The 20,349-nt window shown below is 40.5% G+C and overlaps 1 protein-coding gene across 1 annotated transcript in view; it reads left to right on the top strand.

Annotated features, from left to right (window-relative positions):
• Nucleotides 1-15,116, top strand: part of itga11a (integrin, alpha 11a) — a 50,727-nt gene extending 35,611 nt beyond the window's left edge. Inside the window, exons 17-30 of the mRNA XM_006793862.3 lie at nt 313-452; nt 681-791; nt 1,129-1,214; nt 1,332-1,542; nt 1,692-1,790; nt 6,539-6,615; nt 6,788-6,871; nt 7,110-7,200; nt 7,286-7,399; nt 8,507-8,590; nt 8,689-8,799; nt 8,931-9,026; nt 9,699-9,812; nt 13,796-15,116. Coding sequence (XP_006793925.1) covers nt 313-452; nt 681-791; nt 1,129-1,214; nt 1,332-1,542; nt 1,692-1,790; nt 6,539-6,615; nt 6,788-6,871; nt 7,110-7,200; nt 7,286-7,399; nt 8,507-8,590; nt 8,689-8,799; nt 8,931-9,026; nt 9,699-9,812; nt 13,796-13,873 — 1,496 coding nt within the window. The 3' untranslated portion in view covers nt 13,874-15,116. The remainder of the gene's footprint in view (nt 1-312; nt 453-680; nt 792-1,128; nt 1,215-1,331; nt 1,543-1,691; nt 1,791-6,538; nt 6,616-6,787; nt 6,872-7,109; nt 7,201-7,285; nt 7,400-8,506; nt 8,591-8,688; nt 8,800-8,930; nt 9,027-9,698; nt 9,813-13,795) is intronic.
• The last annotated feature ends 5,233 nt before the right edge of the window (nt 15,117-20,349 follow it).

Consider the following 20,349-nt stretch of genomic DNA (forward strand, 5'->3'; position numbering starts at 1 on the left):
CCTTGGTAGATTTTTCCTCATGCCATGAAAGCCTCTGAAACAATGCGGTTTGGAAATGAGTCAGTACTGAGGCCAAAGGGTTTGGATTCTTATATGTGTTGGTCACACATGTAGCGTATGTTAGGTGCCAAGCTGATATTGCATTGCAGTGCTACAATGATGTCATTTACCATCTCCTTTTGCTGCCATTTATCAATTACTCTGTACTAACATAAGTAAGAACAGAAGCGTGTCTGTCTTAAAAACACAAACAGGATTTTTCAGGGTTTCATATTGAAATGTAATATCTTAATCCTTCCCACAACCCACTAGGGATCAAGTACAATGTCTCTATCGCGGAGAAACGTTACAATCCTCGGGCAATGTTGGATAACCCGAATAAGATGCAGCCTCAAAACTTGACCCTCCTTCCGGGAGAAGAGACCTGCGAACACATCTACTTTTACGTCATGGTGAGATATTTTGGTTGCTTTTCTGCTTTCAAATCATTTCGTAAGCAAAACAGTTCTGGCAGAATCGCTCACAAAATATCACTATGGATATTAGTCACTGGCTAAAATCTAAAACATACATGTATAGACTTGTTTAAAGCAAAACATAGATATTTGAGTGTCACGGACAAAGTGTCATAATACAGAAAATCTGCTGGTTAATTTCTGAAAATAACTTTTTTACATTAGGAAACGACAGACTACGCCAGACCCATAGTGTTCACTGTACAAGTGGCACTACAAGATCCAGAAAACGCACCAGTTCTAGATGACAGCTGGCCTACTGTGGTGAAGACTGAGGTAAGAGACAATCTGACAATGTCCTATATTTCAACATGCTGCTCAGCTACATAGCTATTCTAGCTTTGCATAATGCATAGTTCAAAGAGGTTTGGACAGCAGGTGGATGAGGCTTTTCAGAGCTGTATGCCTGTAAAGAAAAATATCTCCAACCAAGTAGTTCGAGCAGTAGATGTACATATACTGACCTCAATATTTAGATAATTTGGCCATGATTAATATGAGCCTCCTGAGAAAGAGAATACAACAGAAAACAAGGAAAATCAATCATCATCTGGGTGAAATATGAAGCAGCAGTATTTCCTTTGATGTAAAAAGATCTTGTCTCTTTGGTAAGCTGCCCTTTTGGAACGGCTGTGACGAAGACGATCGCTGCATCCCCGACCTGGCGCTGCAGAGCATGAATGACCTGATGACTCCAAAGTAGGTATACGCATATTCATCACCATGCCTACAGTCGCACAGTGGGACAAATTTTATTTGCACACGTGCAACGAGTGAATAAATAATGCGATGCCTTCCTTCCTCGCTGCCTCCCAGACAGTTCTGTGCACAGTCCGTACAGTCTCGTGGTGCTTTCTGTCGCCGTCAAAGTGAAGGGGAGATGGAGGGATCTCTCAGGGTGCTAGAGGCAACCAGGCGGAGGATGGTGGTGGATGTTCGGCTGGAGAACAAAGGAGAGAACGCATACAACGCTCGCCTCAACATCACCTACACACCCAATCTGCACTTTTCTAGCCTCATTGTCAAGGTGTGTTAAACTCTTAATGTGGTTTATCAGGACAGATGTTCTCAAATAGCCTAAAAGGTCTATGTTACTTCAAAGAGTCCGAGGTTTAACCATCAGGTAAGGCGAAATAAATTCTACATTTATGACTAGCAGTGACATTTTTCATTCAGGACAACTCGGACATCAAAATAGAGTGCTACAGTCATGACAAACTGAGGAACGAGAAGCTCTGCAATGTCAGCGCACCCTTCATGAGGGCCAAAACACAGGTGAGTTAACCATGTTTCTTCACGTAATTCATATGTGTCGTTGTGATTTTTTAATAAGATAAGATAAGGCTTATTGTCATTGGCAGGAAAAGGATAAATTGGATTCATTGCCATCGGAGATTTAACTAAAAAAACATCTCAGGTTGAAAAGCTGTAACTTTTTATTATACTATAATGTTTTAGGTGTTTTTGAAGAGGTGTCTGGAAAAGCATAAAGCTGATGCAAAACTTTTCCAGCCCATCTGTATTAGAGCAGGGCAATATCACCAAAAATATTTATAACGATATACATTTGAAAATTTGCGATAACGATATAACTGACGATATAATTGACACTACACAAAATACTTTACAACTCCTCAACTTTATTAGTGCAAAAAAACCCCACATCAATATATTTTCACTTAAACAAGCAGCTGTTTTTTATGTGCATTAAAGTTAAATAAAAATGTAACAGTGCAAATTCGTTGCTGACAGTTTAACCAAAAGGCATTTCCAGTGGAAATTGGCCGACATATCCTCAGCATAACCATGTATAATATCCACAAAACTTAAAAAGAGGTTATACACACAATACCATAACATTATGTTGAAGCGCAGTACGTATCACTCCGCGAGGCTCCTGCCTACAATAGCCGTAATGCTCCGACAATCCATCAAGCGGTGCGGCTTCGTAGCTTAGCAAAGGCGTACTGAAACCTTTGACAGATTTTCGAGCGCCGTGTACATAAAATCGTTTCGAGGTCAGTAAACACAACCAGAGTTCATACATAAGGCACACAGGATTATAAGGGGCACTGTCGATTTTCAGAAAAGTCAAAGGATTGATTTTAAGTGTGCCGTATTTTCCAAACAACACGGTAATAACGACGGCCCGCTAGCATGCTCTACCAAAAATAGTGCTTTGTTGTGTATCTGACAGACGAAAGCTAAACCAGTTCCACACTACTGAAGTTGCAGGATTTTTACAAACCAGTTCTGGTTCATCCGTTTCATTTAACGATCCGCTTTCGCCCTTCTCATTCTCTGTCGCCGCCATGTAGGTATGTAAACAAAGGCACTGCGCATGCGCGTTTTACCCATATTCTAACGCGATATTTCATTTTCCTATCGTTGCCCAAAATTACACCGGTATTACCGTGAACGGTATGATATAGCCCAGCGCTAATCCGTATGCCAGTTTTCATACTGATTCCCAAATAAGATTAGTTGGTGCCACTGGAGAAAATTGATGTGAAACACCAGTATAAAGTAATTCATCATTCAAGAAGAAACTAAAGTCTTGCTCCTCGTCTGGGCTCTGATTTCAGGATTTAGAAATCTGAGAGAACTCAAACCCCTATGTCAAAACAGAAATCAGCATTAATTTTCTTTCAGTATCTCTGCCTGTGCTCATCGGGTTGTATTTGCTTAGAAGTGAAGGGGTGGAGATGCCAGATGTTGGCTCTGTAGGTTCTGCCTATTTTGCTCTTCTGGAGAGTTTTCAGCCGACTGCAGTTTTAATATGTTTCATCCAGGCTTTTAACTCTGCCAAAACATGTTTACGAGTAGAGTATTGTCCTCAGAAAGCACATTTATACGTAATAACAAACATAGTTCCCCAGACCTGTCCCGTATTAAACCTGAATGCGTCATTGTTCATGTATAATGCGAGCACGAAGTGCATTGGGGACCACGAACACGTGCTGCAACTTTATTGGGTACACCTGTTCCACTGCTCATTAATGCAAATATATGAGCAACCTGTAAAGTGGCAGCAGCTCAGTTAACAAATATCAAATACACCAACTTAACATGCTAATGTTTCAGCCCTGTACCCTTCATCATATCATATTGCATATATTCATCAGTGCTCTGATGAATGCCACAAGCCTGAAACATTAACACGACTGTTGGCATGGACTTTGAATGTGACATGTCTGATGTTGTTAGGGGGGCTGGTCCTGAGTACTTCAGAAACTGCTGATCTAATGGGATTTTCCCACACAGCCATCTCTAGGGTTTACAGAGAAAACTCAGCAGCAGTTCTCAGGGTGAAAATCCCGTGTTGATGACAGAGGTCAGAGGACAAAGGCTTCTATAAACACTCCAGAAACTCAAACAACCACTTGTTATAATCGATGTATGGAGAAGAGCATCTCTGCATGCACAACACCTTGAACCTCGAAACAGACGAACAGCAGAAGACCACACACTGCGCGCCACCCCTGTCAGCTAAGAACACCAAGTGGATGCCACAACTCACACAGGCTCAACAAAACTGGACAGTAGGAGATTGGGAAAATATTGCCTGGTCTTTTTTCTGCTGCAACATTCAGATGGTTGACTCAGAATTTGGTCTAAACAACTTGAAAACATGAATCCATCCTTTGTATCAGCAAGTTCACTGTACTTAAGTGGCCTCCACAGCACCTTTGGAATGTGCTGGAACGGGAGATTCTCATCTTAAATGTGCTTGTTTACCTACATGATTATCCACCCACCGAATCCAACTGAAAAGCAAAGCAGCAGGGATAGTACCTGGATCAAAGTACCTGGACTACTTTGATATCATGTTGTATTTTTATATGTAAAGAATGAAATTCCACAATGTAAGAAAGAGGGCGCATTGTCATTTAGTGGAAAACATACCAGTGTTATGGAAAAAAAAGTGCAATATGGAGATTCTAGGACACCATTCATAGCTTATCCGTTGTCGTCACTCATGATGACAGTGACTTCTCGTGTCTCGTGTTAGAACAGCTACCTAAAGGTTAAAGTAGCTGTCCCAAATATGGACAAACAAATCAGCCAGTCTGGACCCCTCTTCTTCTTTTCACTATAAAAACATCACATTTAATTGTTATTGCATTAGGAAGATGCATCTTAGCAACGGGGTAAACACAACAGATAAGACTTGCTCTTCTCTCAGCATTATTCAGGTGAGACTGAACGAAAGACACCGAGATGCATTTCTCCTTCCTCATCTGTTAGTGATTCTCACATTCATTTCTGCTGTACCAAGCTTTTCCACAGGCTTATAAAGTCAACAATATTTATGAGGCTGTGCACTTTCCGGGGTATTTTACAGCAAGGCATTACTTTTTATTTTTAGGAGGGTGATGTTTGTGTTGACTTTGATAGGGATGACACTGGTCGTAAATCAGTCCGTGCAATTAAAAGCTGTTATCCCTTTTTTAAATGTGTTTTTCATTGACATTTGAACAATAATCTTTTAGCTTTCTATACTGACACAAAGTCTGCTGACTAATAATGCAGGAATGAAGGACTGAAGGTGACTGAAAGAGTTCATGAAATGTCCTAACCATGTGATTATTGCAAACAATGGTGATCTCCTGGGCAACAAGTAAACCCAAATTTCTATGTAATGCTCCCAAGCAACTGAACCAAGCAGACCTGATCACCCTTTAGAGCTCACTGAGTGATTCATACCCACTCATTGACCCTAAACAGCATCCAGAGCCACAAAACTGATGCGCTCTGGTCGAGAGCCTTTTAAGAATGTGGCACAGAGTTAAACAAGGCTGATTGTACACCAGTGCCACTGCCAAGCCAGCCTAAACCACCGTAGAGCTGAAGGAAAGTGGGAACTCCAGTGCAAGCTTTTTAAATTAGCCAGTTATCACGCTTGTTTGGATCTTACCAGTCGATTCTGACCCGTGTAAAACAAGTTTGTTCAGTAAACTTTACAACCAACAGCAACAAGACGTCTAAATATTGATTCCTTTTGCACGTGATCGTGGAAGCAAATGTGTTTTTAGGTTTTGTGGGTGTATGCAGAGAGAAGGGTTCTAGTTACTAGCAGTTTGACGACTGACAACGAATGTGGCCTAAGGAAAGACTGAAGAAACACAGAGGAGGAAGAGGAGAAACATGCACTGTTTGAATTTCGGTGTTCAGCTATGCAGATGCACGAACATTCTCCAACCATGGACAATCACGTCCTCAAAACCCAGAACAACTGTGTGTGTGCATGTGTGTGTGCGCGTGTCTGGATTCCTATGTTTGTGTTTCATCCAACCATCCTTCTCAAGAAACAGTGGGCTGAAGTCAAGGTTAACCATTCTTCACCAGGATATGCGATAGGACTAACAAGGGAGGACCAGGATCATTTTCCACATCTGGGACAAGATGATACCCAACGAGATCATTATATTTGTGCTAAATCTGTGGTTGCTTTGAGAATGAGTCCATCTGTATGGAAGAGGGAAGGAGGAAACCTCGTTATGCATTCCAGGCTGGTCAGACTGGATCCTTCAGGATTTCATTACGCCATGGAGGACTGTAAACAATGCTCAGCTAAACTCTGCTCTCCTACATCTGCATTCTGCTGCCAATCAAGCCTCCTTTGCAGACTTGGGTTCCAATTTTGATACATACCCATTCCTCTTTCTGGCTGTCGTCTTTTTACTGCTCTGCTTTTATTTTGCCCTGAATCTGGCTTCCACTGGAAGTTTTGAGTGAGTGAATGTGTGTGTATGTAGTGGACATAGTCTTCAACTGAGGGGAAATTCCCAGGCTCTCTTTAAGCAGCAACAACTGTGCAAGCAGCTGCCTGGGGTCAAAGCCCGGGAATTATAGTAGGTTATTGCAGACTTGACTTCTTTTGTGTCCTTTATTCTAGGAATGCTATATAGCATAGCATCTGGAGTACTTTAGAGTTTTGTTAAAGCAAGATGAAATATAATTTAGGAAAAGCAATAAATGGGTAGTGTGTGCTTCTAATCTTTACTTCCTCTTCTTTGTAGGTAACATTTCGCCTGGAGTTCGAATTCAGTCGCACTACCTTCCTTGACCATCTCCGGGTTATCCTGGAGGCCAGCAGGTATGGACATCACTTTATATCTATTGACATCCCAATTATTTTTTGCTTTGTGTGTAGACAAATGTTCTGTGTTTTAATGATCAACAAAGATATTTAAAAAATAATACAAGGATAAGCGTCTCGCTGTAAGATCATCACTTCTATATGTTGAATATTTTTGTCTTTTCAACAGTGACGGTGAAGAAAATAGCAAAGCCGATAATTTCAATGATATCTATTACTCGCTGAAGTACGAGGCAGACCTTCTCTTCACCAGGTTAGTCAGCTTTCGGGGGGTGGGTGTTGTTGTTGTTGTTGTTTTGTTTTTTACCAAACAATACAAGCGAGGAATTTAGAAGTACAGTGGGCTACAACAAACTGTGTTGGCATAATCTGGAAGATACTGAATGTAACTGTGGGGGAAATTAGTCACTAGTAGTGCAGCCGGAATGGGAACTTTATGTTGATTGTTTGCTTGTTTATTTATTTACTTTTTTCTTTATTTGCTTTGACAGGGATTCTAATCCGACTCGATATGAAATCAAACCAGAGCTGTCACTGGAGGAGCCAGGCATCATCGGTCCTCCTTTCAACTTCACCTTCCAAGTGAGACCGGTTCTATCACCACCATGAGCTTAATTCAAAGTACAGCTTGGAAATAGTTTACACGATTCCCCCTGTTGTGCCTTAGATCCAGAATCTTGGATACTTTCCGGTAAAGGATTTGCAGCTAAACATCGAGATCCCAGAAATGACAAAAAACGGCAACCAGCTCCTGCAGATATCCGACTTCCATATTAACCAGGTGTGTGCAGAGCTTCAAACTGTCTATCAGTTAATACAAAAACAGAACATGAGGGACATGTGGCAGATTTTTTTTATATTATAGCACTCCATGGTGTGATAACAGACGCTTACAGTGGCTAATATTAACACGCTGCATAAAAGATGCCTTGCAGACAATTAGCAGCGTAATTGTTAGAGTGGATAGGACTAAATCATTTGTTACTCTAAGCTTTGACATAATGTAATCAGTGAGATTTTGGCTTTTTGGAGCTGACGAGCTGCCACTTGGGTTTCAGTCAGTTTCCTTTCCACCTATGCTGCTTTTTGCTTTTTTACTTTTTTGTATTTACCCTGTATCGTCAGTTGGTACTTGCGATTGTTCTGCTAAAAATCACATAAATATCAGCGGTAAATAACAACAGAAGAGCAGTGGTGGTATTGCTACTGTTTAGGGGAAAGATTGTTTGGTTTGAACTGAGCAGACCTGTTCTACTATTGAAGTTCATCATTTCTGGAAAGTTTTCCTGGAATAATACAGATTCACAGGTCTTCTTAAAACTTTGGACAAGGTCAGCTTGCTGAAACTCTTAACATGTTCGGGTCTGGAGGTTCAGCCTCTGATGTTTTTAATTGGGAATGAGAGGGGCAGCGCAGGTTGAACCATTTGGAGATAAAGTAATAGAGGCAAGGCTGAGATGGTTGGGACATATACAGATGAGGGAGGGTGGATATGTTGGACAGAGGATGATGAAGATGGAGCTGCCAGGCAGGAAGAAAAGAGGAAGACCAGAGAGAAGATTAAATGATGTAGCGAAGGAGGACATGCAGATTGTTGGTGTGGGGACAGGGTGAGATGGAAGCTGTGGACTCCCCTAAAGGGAGCAGCCAAAAGAAGAAGGACAGAGTCAGCTCGGCAGACTAACCTCAGCTACACCGCGTCCAAACCTAATCACATATTATCAGTGCATTACATTTAGTTCACATTAATTGCTGAACAATAATCATTCTTTTTAGTAACATGATCTAATAAGCTCCAGCTTATCAGCATATTATTTCACTGCTTTTCTGGAAACATAACATTTTACTGCACTAAGAGGAATTTCTTACCCCCCATGTCACACCTCAGAGAGATGGTACGCACTGTTTACCACCTCAGCATGTGGCACAGAGCAGGGCATCACCTGAAGACCTGTCACGCTTCTCCAGCTTGGTAAAGTCAATAAAACCTATCAAATTCTTTCCCAGATAAAAGTTTAATTCTCAACTTATTTTCTTAACTTTTTTTTTTCGATCTGCTTCTTCCCACAGAACCGATCCAACACACTAACTCTTCCAATTCAATGCACAGTCAATGTGGCTTACTACAGAGACGTTGCCTTTAGAATCACTGGAGCACTTAGAATAGATACTTTACACGCGGTGAGCTTAAACCTCATCAATGGCTGCATGAATTATTATTTATCACTTTTTACAAAACTTTGGCTCTGCAGTGCTTTCAGCTGTGTCATCTGTTTGTTAAAAGCGCCTGCTTGTTTTGATTTCCTCTCCAGCTGAAGTTTAAAATCCTGGAACTGGTGACCAGTGCATCAGTGGAGCTCCCCTCCTCCAGCCCCATGTTTTTACATGAAGAGAGGCCTGTCAGACATGTGAGTCGGCAACAACCAGTGCTCTAAATTGCTTCTGTCCTCGTCTGGATTTTATTCTTACCACGTGCCCGATTCTCGAGATCAGCTGTTAACATTTATTTCAGTAGACTTTAAGTATTCAAATAGTGTCTCGTATGTGATGTTGCCATTCATGGAAAACTAAGAAGAAGAAAAAAACACATTTTCCATCAAGCACCTCTTTTTATTAAAAAATGAAAAAGAAAACAACAAAGTTTCTGCTTCAGCTGAGCTCATGAGCACAGAACTGAAACAGTGAATAATCACACTGTAAATGTTAGTATTGGAGCACTCATGGCTGTGTGGTGCTTAGGGACCGAAAGGACCAGCGGCACAACATGTATGAGTCGGGACTCAAACACTAATCTGTGCTGCCATCTATTGGTCATTAAAACTGTCAGACTCTGTTATCTTGTTTTTTTTTTTAAATGAGACTGTCTTTGTGGATGTAAAAGGTGAATGGATGTACTTGATCGGTCTATGAAAACGCTTTTTTATCAAAATTCATGAATTCTCATTATGCTATTCTGCAAAAATCATATTTATTTAAAGCTATATATTTAAGCCAAAAATACCATTTATCACTGCCTGTGTGTACAATTCAGCCTGCGTGCTTAAGAGAAAACAAATTTTATGTGTTGTCATGTCCAACAGATAATACTGGAGATCAGGAAGGAGGGAGATTACAGAATTCCTACTTGGATTATCATTGGAAGCACGCTGGGAGGACTCTTATTGTTAGCCCTGCTCAGCCTCGCTCTATGGAAAGTAAGTTACGTCGTGCAGTTTTTTAGTTAGCTGACTAACAGCCATTGAGTTATTCGAGGTATTTATCTAAATACCCACTTTTAGTCACTGACGAGTGACAATTTGGGGGGAGCTGTAGCATGTGATTCCCAGCATTTTCATGAGGATAATGGCTTTCCCATCCTGGAAAAAACACACCCACTGGGGTTAAAATGTTTCCTTAAAGCATAAAGCCCCACAAACAGTTGATACTGTTCATCTGGACGTAACGTTTTAAGTGGGAGAAATATTTTGTCACTTATCCATGTGACTTCTTCAGTTTCCCCAACCTTATAAACAGTACATTTGCACAATAACTGAAACTAGCACCACTGGTGAACAATGAGCTGTCAGTTTCTTCATTAATATGCAAATTGTCATGACTGTTTACAAGGTTGGTCGAAACCTGCAGTCAGCTCATTTTTCTACTACCTCATCTGTAAATGTGAGCTATGGTCAGACGGTTATTGTAGTGTAGGTTTAGACTGCCATCATGTGGCTGAGAATAAGATATTGTCTTTAAATAGGAGTCTGACAGAAATGCCATAGTTATGTACCAAAACTGTGTAAAATGCCAGATTCTTCCATTTCTTGACTCTTGTCTGCATGTTTTCTATTTATTTCATATTCCTGTAGAAATAATGAAGCGGCTGTTTTATATCCATCACATGGATCCTTTACTGTCAAGTAAAGGTCAAGCCAGCAATAAAGGCAGCCTCATATTTATGCTCAACACAGGATGCATTGACAGAAATGAAGAATCTGTCTGAATATGTGGAGCTGCGCTTTTTGTTTTGCGTGTATGTGTGTGAGCGTGTATTCATATCTTTTTGGGGACCAAAAATCCTGGTCCCCACAAGTTTGAAGGCATATTTTGAGACTCAAAATGACGGTAAGGGTTAGGGATCCATTTTTCTTGGTTAGGGTAAGGGGCTAGGGAAAACATAATGTCAGTTAGATGTCCCCGCAACATATGAATACCCAACGTGTGTATGTGTGTGATTGGAGGAGGGGGTTTACTGGCTGAAATGCTTACATTTACAAGAAGCTGCTAGTCTCCCATCATATATTACAAAACTGTTTAAAAGCACCTCCTTATTTTAATTTTGTGGTATTTCTGAACACAAGAAAATCATCAATCTAGCACCAGCGTCAGTGCTTATATTAATATAATTAAATAGGGAAGGTCATCTTTTACGCAAGATCTCCTGCTGTGTTGTTTTATAGGGAAAAGGGTCAGTCAGTTTGAACCGAAGCATCTGCCTCATGTTTCTGTATCAAGTGTAAAAATGTATTGTGTGTTATTTATTTAGGTTTTTCAGGGGGAAGAAAAATGTCACTGATGATGCAGAAATTTAAAAGAAAAATTGTAAAATCACATGTATTAAATATGATCCACTAGATGTTAAAAAGCTAAATGATATTTAGTGATAGTCACCATGAGGTTTGATTTTTTGCAGATATCTAAAGGATCTGATGAGCTGTCATGATATTTGGGCTGTAGCTGGAGATTCCAGTACACACACACACACACAGAGAGAGAGAGAGAGAGAGAGAGAGAGAGAGAGAGAGAGAGAGAGAGAGACATTGATTAAACTGGATTTATCAGCATTGTGGTTTTAATCTTCCCCAGTATATTCCTGACCTCAAACATACCCCGAGGGATACAGACTGGACCTTGTTTTTACTTTGGGTTTAAATATTAACTATTAGGATATTTTTATCCTGGGCAGCACGGTGGCACGGTGGTCAGCACTGTTGCCGCACAGCAAGAAGGTCCTGAGTTCAATTCCAACATCAGGCCAGGGTCTTTCTGTGTGGAGTTTGCATGTTCTCCCCGTGTTTGCGTGGGTTCACTCCGGCTTCCTCCCACCATCCAAAGATATGTAGCTTGTGGGGACAGGTTAATGGATGGATGGATATTTTTATTTCTGATCATCCCCATACTCTCTTTAACTTTCATGTTCTCTATATTTTGTTAGCTCCAGCATCTTAACTGCTGATAAATTTTCTGCTTTTAATTTATTTACATCCCCTTATAACAATGTTGAGCTCTCACTGAATCATTTTAACCATAACTGTCTTTCTATTTTAGATAAGTCTGTCCTGTTTGACTGAGATTAGCTCCTGAAACTTCTCCTTGGATAAATGACGGCATTAAAGCGTTCTTGTTGAAAAAAATGAGCACTTGTGGAGATCAAGTCATCTACCCATTCATCTCCTTCATTTGAAGGATCTTTCAGTGTCCTTTAACGCTTCAGGGAGAGATGCGAGGGCTGCTGATTTTTCAAACCTGGTTTCAAAGAGCAGAGGTAATCCTGTGATGGTATTCAACACTGTATTAGTGAAATTGGTATTCCTGCACCACCTGCTGTGCCTGTTTTAACAAATGAATCTCAAAATTCACATTTATTGCTAAGATTTTAGAAAAGGCTGTGCCTAAGCAGCTTACAGCTGTCTTGGACAAATACAGCAGCCTTGATCATTTTCATTCTGGCTTTTCCAGAGCTCATTCCACACAAACAGCTCTCCTGGGAGTCTCCAGAGACATCTTGATGTGAAGTGACACAGGAGAATCTTCTGGACTTGACTTGATCTTTGGCTTTAATACTGTTGATCATCGCTTTGAGATTGACAGGCTGAGACACTGTGTGAGTGTATCGAGGTCTGCTTTGGAGTGGTCTCTTCAAATCTGTCTGAAAGGTCCTTATCTGTGGCTGCTTCTAATTTCAGGTCATCTTCCACTTCTCTTGCTTACTGTGTAGCACACTGGTGGGCCTGTACTGTTTCTGTTGTATCTGCTCCTTCTTCAGCACGTTTTCAGCACTTTTAAGGACATTTCTTATCATTGCCGTGCAGACGATTTTCAGTCGTATATCTTTTAAGCCCCGAGATGTTTCTAAGCTGCACATCTTGCATCTAGAATCTATTAAAACTTGAATGGCTGACATTTTTTTCCAATTTAACAAAGAGAAAACAGAAGTTTGTGCCCCTGACAGGTTTGTACCCCTGACAGATTTGTGCCTACGGTAATGGAAACCCCAGGTACCTTTGCTACATTTTCTACCTTGAAATTGTAACTTGTGACTCAGCCTTCACTTTGGATGCTCGCGTTTAATCTCCATTTCACTCTTGCTGTTGTCACTTAAGAAATATTTCCAAGTTGAGTTCCATTGTGTCACACTTTGAATTGGAAATTGTTATTGGGACCTTCACGTCTGGATTATCGCATTCACCTTGTTCACTTGTCTTAACAAAACCTTCTTGGAACGTCTGCAGGTTGTTCAGAATGCTGCTGCGAGGCTTCTGACTAAAGTCTACCAAGTGCTCATGTGTCACACGGTTGGTAATTCGGTTGCACTGGATCCCCATTAATGTCACTTTACGATTCTGATGTTGACCTTTAGAGCTCTGCATGGGCAAGCACCATACAATAGTGAACTTTTGTGTCCATATATCTGCGGTGCGTTCCTGAGGTCACATGATCACAACCTGCTGGTTTTATGCAAGACTGAGAACTAAAGGAAAGAGTTTTTGTGGTCCACAGACTCCAGAGCTCTCTACCATTCTTGTTATGCATCACTTTATGATATTTATCTTGAAAGCTGCTCAATACTTTTATCCTTAGGGGGTGATGACTAATGACCTCGTCCACTGACTTTACATCTACAGTTTGGTGCCACATAGTGAATGGTGACATGCTGTTTTGAGATTAGGAACATAGTCAGCATTTTACACGTTGACTACATCAGTATGTCAGCATTAAAATTGTGGCCTCACAGATCTGCAAGCACAGCCGCACACTCTGAAACGTCTTGGCTTTTTCTTAAGTTTGCATAAATTTTACATTTGCAGTCACAAGGAAGTGATGCAATCTGTGTGCTGCACAGTGCCTGCAATATTTGTAGCGCATTTGTGTTTGAAGCATTACTTCTTATCTAACTTATCTCTGCTCTCCCACCCAGCTTGGATTTTTCCAAAGGCAAAAGAGAAGAGAAGAGGATGAGCAGGAGGTCAATGGCAAAGTGGCAGAAGAGCGATAACGCAGGCTGAGGGCCCCCAGCAGACACCCTTTCCACAGGGGACCCGACACTCAGGGACCAATCCGCCTCACCCCACCCGCTCCCTACCGCTGCAGTGGCACCGCGTACACAGCTCCACACGATCATTATTGCTGAAGAAAGGCTTTTTCAGTGCACTGGATCTTTCCTGCGCCACAACCCCTGACCCCCAACAATCAGCACTGTCACACTCACTTAGCATTCCTGCACTGTTGCGACATTAGGGCCTTCTTTGTCTATGTCTTCCACTGGCCTGGATGTCATCTTTTCAGAGATCTTGGAGCTCTAATTGCGTCGGTTTCTGGCCGGAGCTCTGGTGGTTTTTCTGTCCGTTTTCTACAGAAGAATAGAGCCACTTTCAGTCGATCTGTTTCAAGATTTTCAGGCCACTATTTGCATTTGAGGCAAATGTTAGCCAGTCATTCTTTTGTCTTTTCCTGATGTGTAGGCTATTTATTTAACTCCTATGGTAAAGTACATGAAAAAAAAAACCTCAAGGGTGTTTTCCCACCCAAAAGCTACAACAAAATGTAAAGCTCTTATACTGTATATTAAAAATTCCAAGTTTAAGAAATTTTTATCTGCCATGTATTCAGTCAATTTGCATAATAATTTATGACGACAGAAAACTGAACTAAAGTCACCAGAGAACGAAGAAGATTCGTGATGTTTAACTTTTAGAGACTTTTCTTAATCTTTGGAGAAGAATCCTCTAAATGCATCATCTCTTAAGAGTTCATTCATTTTAAGATTAACATCCTGGGAATCATGCAGGGTGAATTTTAAAACATTTGATGCACTTTTTACTTTGTATAAAATTAACTTGAATTTTGTAAATAGTCAGTTAGCTTTTTTTTTATATCCTTTCAGTACTATAATGGTTTTCTGACAGTTTTCAGCGTGGTTCATGGCATTATTTTTTTTCAGTTCAGTAAGTCGGCTTTGTTTCACTGAACCTGTTACAATACGAGACAGCTGCGTGCCTTTTAACATGCACTGCATCAGAGCAAAGGGTGTGCTTATGATATTAATGGGATTTTTTTGTTTTTTTACATTTGAAGCAATTCTTAACAGAAATGTAAGTAAATGATAATCAGAAGCCGTAAACATGAGTCCAGTGATTGCACAATGTCTGGAGTTTTTTTCTCTTTGAAGAAGTGTGAAGACCTGTAATATGCCTACAAATAAAACGATATAGGTCTCAATGTCTTTTTCACAAGTATCTGTGCGCTTTCAGCTGCATAGAAACAGGCCTCAACAGGCATGAGTCGCCATTTGTGAGATTCCAATTCTTCACATACAGGAAGAACAGAAGCTGGGATTGATGAATAACAGAGAGAAAAAAGTAAATAGACATCCATCTGTTCATTTTCTTCTGTTCATCCGATTCAGTGCTGCGGGAGCACTGGAGTCTATCACAGTTGTCAAAGGGCAAAAGCCAGGAAGTAGATGGCAGGGCATCAATAGACATATTAAATCCTTTTTCTGAGCATCACAGTTGATGAAATATGATCCTGACTCAAGGAAAGCAAGCAAAGCCTTTACCAGCTCAAATCAAATCACTTTTATTGTCACATCACATGTGCAGGTACACTGGTACAGTACATGTGAGTTAAATTCTTGTGTGCGAGCTTCACAAGCAACAGAGGTGTGCAAAAATACAATAACATAAGAACAAGCAAATTATAAGGATGAGTAAATCTGAGAGTTATATGAATAAATATATGTACAATATAAGAGTGTAGTCTGAAAGTTGTCTGGACAGTTTATGGCTGGGGTGACTGGAGTCCTTTATGATCCTCCCCGCTTTCCTCAGGCACCGCTTCCTGTAGATGTCCTGGAGGGAGGGAAGCTCACCTTCAACTTCACATTAAAACATGTTTTTATTTCCGAACCTTATAATTAAACTGTTAATGACTAAATGAACAGACTGTTTGCTGTGTTTTGAAACATGACGTGTTTACTGCAGTTTTACTGGTGGAAATAAACCTTCTTCACATTAGTTTAGTAAGTAAATGGACTGGTTCTTATATAATGCTTTTCTACTCTTCTGAGCACTCAAAGCGCTTTACACAACTTGTGCATTCACCCAAGCACTTTCAAACTAACATTCACACACACATTCGTACTCCGATGAGAGCAATATGGGGTTAGTATCTTGCCCAAGGATATTTGGCATGCAGACTAGGCGAAGCCAGGAATCGAACCACCAACCTTCCGATCCGATGACCTGCTCTACCACCTGAGCTACAGACACAGTTTTACTATGACCCTTTTTACTTCTGTTACCTAAAGTAGCAATGGACAATTTTTTAACCTGTCACTATGAATAAGATGTAATGGCTATAGATGAATAAGAAAGACAAGTTCATTAAGTTCATCAGTACTGTGCAAAAGTCTTTAGTCGCCCCTTGTTTCTTTATATTTTACCTTCAATGAGTCAGACTTTCATTCATTTTTTAAGTGCTCTTGAGCAATAGTTTTCTGAAAGGCTTTCAGAGTTTTTATTTGTGATGCTGAATAGTGAATCATTCAAGCATTACAAATGCAGCCAACACAACCAGTGTTGTGTCTACACGTAGCAGACAACTCTCTGCCTTTGTTACTAGCAGCCTGTCACAAAAACATATCATTTGTTCCTGTTTCTTTAGCTGAATCAGCAGAAACATGCCAAAGATAACCCATAATTTTTATTTTTGCATCAACAAGGTGATTTCCAAAGAACTATTAGCTCAAAACCTGGAATATCTCAGCATTTTGTGCAGCGTGTCCCTTTATATATTGAGGAAACTGGACAAGTGGAGGTGAAAAGAAGACGTGACAGGTCTAAACAATATCTACCACAGGTGAAGAGTATCTGACAGTAAGAATAAAAAAAATGCAGCAAAGACCCGACACAGGGCCTGAGAGAGACATTTGACTCTCAGTTGATTCATCTACTCTTCACTGAGGCCTCATGGTCTCAGTGGACAGTAGACGGCTGTCAAAAAGCCATCATTAAGAAAGGAACAGGGGGGGGGGGGGAGTCTCGCCTCTCCAGAGCCCGGACCTCAACAATACTTAAGCGGTGTGGGATCATCTTGACAGAGAACAGAACAAAAGGCAGCCTATGGAGATCTATTCCTGAAGACTACTTAAAGAAAATACTTCAGGCTGTATTGAAGAATAAAGGTGAAGATACCAAATATTGATTTTCAAGATTTTTAGAACTGTACAATCTTTGTTTTACCTTATATAGTATATTTGGTTGATGTTTGCACATTTTAATAGACGACTGCACCAGCTCCCATTCTCCCAAAATATAAAGAAATCTGGGGTGAATCATGACTTTTGAGCAGTACAGTACTTGTGATGAATTTAGGAATAAAGAGCAGTTTGAGAGAATAGAAATAGAGGACTGTTATGACTAAAACTGGGGGGTTACTCCTCAAGAAATTGCACTTATGCAGTGCATACCCAAACCCGAAGGAAATAACTTATGACACAAAATTCAGTTTTAACACTGGACAGGGACAACTTGAGTATTCAAGAATAAGGGATCATTATAACATCCACAAGTGAAAACAACAAATCATGCTCTTAAATCGGAGGACCACACTAAAGACAGTAGCATAACCTCAATTTTACCAGACGCACACAAACTCCAGCAGCCCATGTTTACTGTATTCCTGCTTGATTCAGTCCAGTTTCTTTAAAAGTTCATCACTAATGCATAATATCAAGTAGGACAGGTCCTAAAGCCCATGTGAATATATTTCGCTGTTTCTCTGACTAACAGTGAGAAAACACAATTGAAGTTTGGTTAGGTAAATATTCACATCAGAGACGCTTGACCAGACTGGCTGAATTATTTTGCTTGAAGTTGATTAATCATCACAAACTCAGGAGACCTGGTTATGCTTCTGTGCGTCAGGGGAAATACTGAAAGTCACATATACTGGGGGTTAAAGGGAGTCCAACAACTATATTTTTCATTCAAAGATAACCTGCTGCTAGCTTCATATTTACTCTTCTCAGAGAAGATAGAAATATCTCCCAAAATAATGACCTATTTCTTTTATCAGCCTGAAGCAGTACTCTGACTAACTCTGTGTTCTACATTCATTAAAGTGTGTGATTATCGGATTCCATATTTCCTTATATGCAATCAGTCCTCCTGGGATCTTGAGGATCCCACGCAGTATCTTTGCTTTTCCCGTGACTGCGCTCTTCTGGCATGCTTTGTAACCATGTTCTGATGGCTGCTTTCAGCAGGATAACACGTTAAGCCATGATGAGAAATTCACATCATGGGTTTGCAAATGTGCAGTAACTGTGTGATGCTACCATGTCAATATGAACCAAAATCTCTGAGGAATGTTAAAGCTGTGCCACGGAGAATTAAAGCAGTTCTGAAGGCAAAAGGGGATCGAAGCCAGTACTAGCAAGATGTACTTAATATAGCAGTCAGTAAATTACACAAATATCAATTTAAAAAAAACAGCAGGCCAACCAATAACTAAAATGAATATAATAAAGTAAGAAATTTGCATTTTATTAAACAGCACTGACTGCATAGCCACCTGCTGGTCAGCAATTTAAATTCTACAGGTGTCTGCCAGGTTTAGGTGCTGTCAATAAATCAAAATAAATTTGAATCTATAAACAAAGAATGGTAAATGGCCTGCATTTGTATAGCGCCTTTCTAGTCCCTAAGGACCCCAAAGCGCTTCACACTACATTCAGTCATTCACACACAGTGGCGATGGCAAGCTACATTGTAGCCACAGCTGCCCTGGGGCGCACTGACAGAGGCGAGGCTGCTGGACACTGGCGCCACCGGGCCCTCTGACCACCACCAGTAGGCAAACATGGGGTTAGTATCTTGCCCAAGATACAGCCAGGGATCGAACCACCGACCTTCTGATTAGTGGCTGACCTGCTCTGCCACCTGAGCTACAGCCACGAGAAGAATCATTTCAAATGCTTCATATCGACTTAAAAAACACAACTAAATTAAGTATTAAGTATTTTGTGATAACAGATTGGATTCAACCAGCGGACACATGGGCACAATCTGGCATCAAGAGTGCTGCCGTGAAAGCATATTGATCCCCGAAGAGGAAAAGCCGCAATATTTAATAAAGAAAAATAAAAATAAAAGAAAACAGCCACACAAACACAGCCCAAGGCAAGCAGCAGAATATATTACCATACAATATTAGTGCGGTTACATTAATATATATTACCACATCCCACTAATGTGGATTAGTAGACATGAAATATGAAAGTGTGAGCATTTTCACAAAAGTTAAGCAACTTATTTTTTGTGAAAAGGGGGAAATAGGTGCTCGTTTTTATTCAGTCAAGTACAAAATGTATTAATTGGGGTTTCTTCCTTTTTGCCTGTGGCCACAACAAAGCAAAAATAAACCTTTATTGCAGGAATCATCAAAGGAAAACTGCAAAATGCACGCTTAGTTTGAACAGTTTGCTCAAATCCCAAATGCAAATGAGCACGCGTCAGTTTGCTGAAATGTTTCCTCCCAGAAAAAAAAGTGAATTAATAATTCATTGTTATATCAGCGCTTCATTAAATATTGCTGTCCTGGTAAAGAAGATGGCACTTAGAATCTAAAGCCCCCCCTGTGGTTTGTGATTTTGGACTGTATGAATTCATTTTGCATTCTGTGAGCTGAATCGTCTGACAAAGATCTGCGTCACTACGGCTGCCAAAGCGACTGCTGGTACCTCTGCAGCCATTGTCAGCTTCTCCTCCTGGGCTACCTGTGACAGCCCAGGGTTTTTGTTTTTGACATGTGCCAGGATAGGAATTCAACATTTACAACAGAAAGGACCGAATGTGATGAAAAGCGTCTTGGAGGTGCTGACACTATATAATGCATTTAACATGACTTCTTTATTTTATTGTAGCCGTTTAGCCATTTCCTGATTGAATCGAGTTGAAGGCAAAGGATCAATCCATTTATTATTGGGACGATAAAAGAAAAGAATTCACCTTTAGAAAACCGTAAGCACAGGACAGCAAACTGGTTACACACTTTTTGCTGACTGAAAGAAAAATTCAGTGTTAAAACACAGTTTTAGTTGATGTCAGTTTAAGTGAGAAAACAAATAATAGACTCTCCTCTGCGCATACACTTTTAGAACGTGGTTTATTTTATTTTTCACAGACTGCAGGCTCACTATACAGTCAGGCTCAGGACTGATGAACATGGCATTTTTAAAATTAAATCATGGTAGCAAACACGAGCAAAACCACTGAAAATTAAAAATACAATCAAAACCCCCCAGACCCCCCCCCCCTCCTAATGTCCCCAGCTGGATTTCCACTCGAGGACGTGTCTCCCTCTCGTCCCGGTTATTTCTTGTTTGTCTTTAACAATCACGACAAGGAGAAACGCGAGCTGGACAGCAAGACTGGGACAAATTCAAAGTTTAGTTGTCACAGTGAAACA

The sequence above is a fragment of the Neolamprologus brichardi genome, chromosome 1 (genome assembly GCF_056152115.1).
Source record: "Neolamprologus brichardi isolate AB-2024 chromosome 1, ASM5615211v1, whole genome shotgun sequence".
Lineage (NCBI taxonomy): Eukaryota > Metazoa > Chordata > Actinopteri > Cichliformes > Cichlidae > Neolamprologus > Neolamprologus brichardi.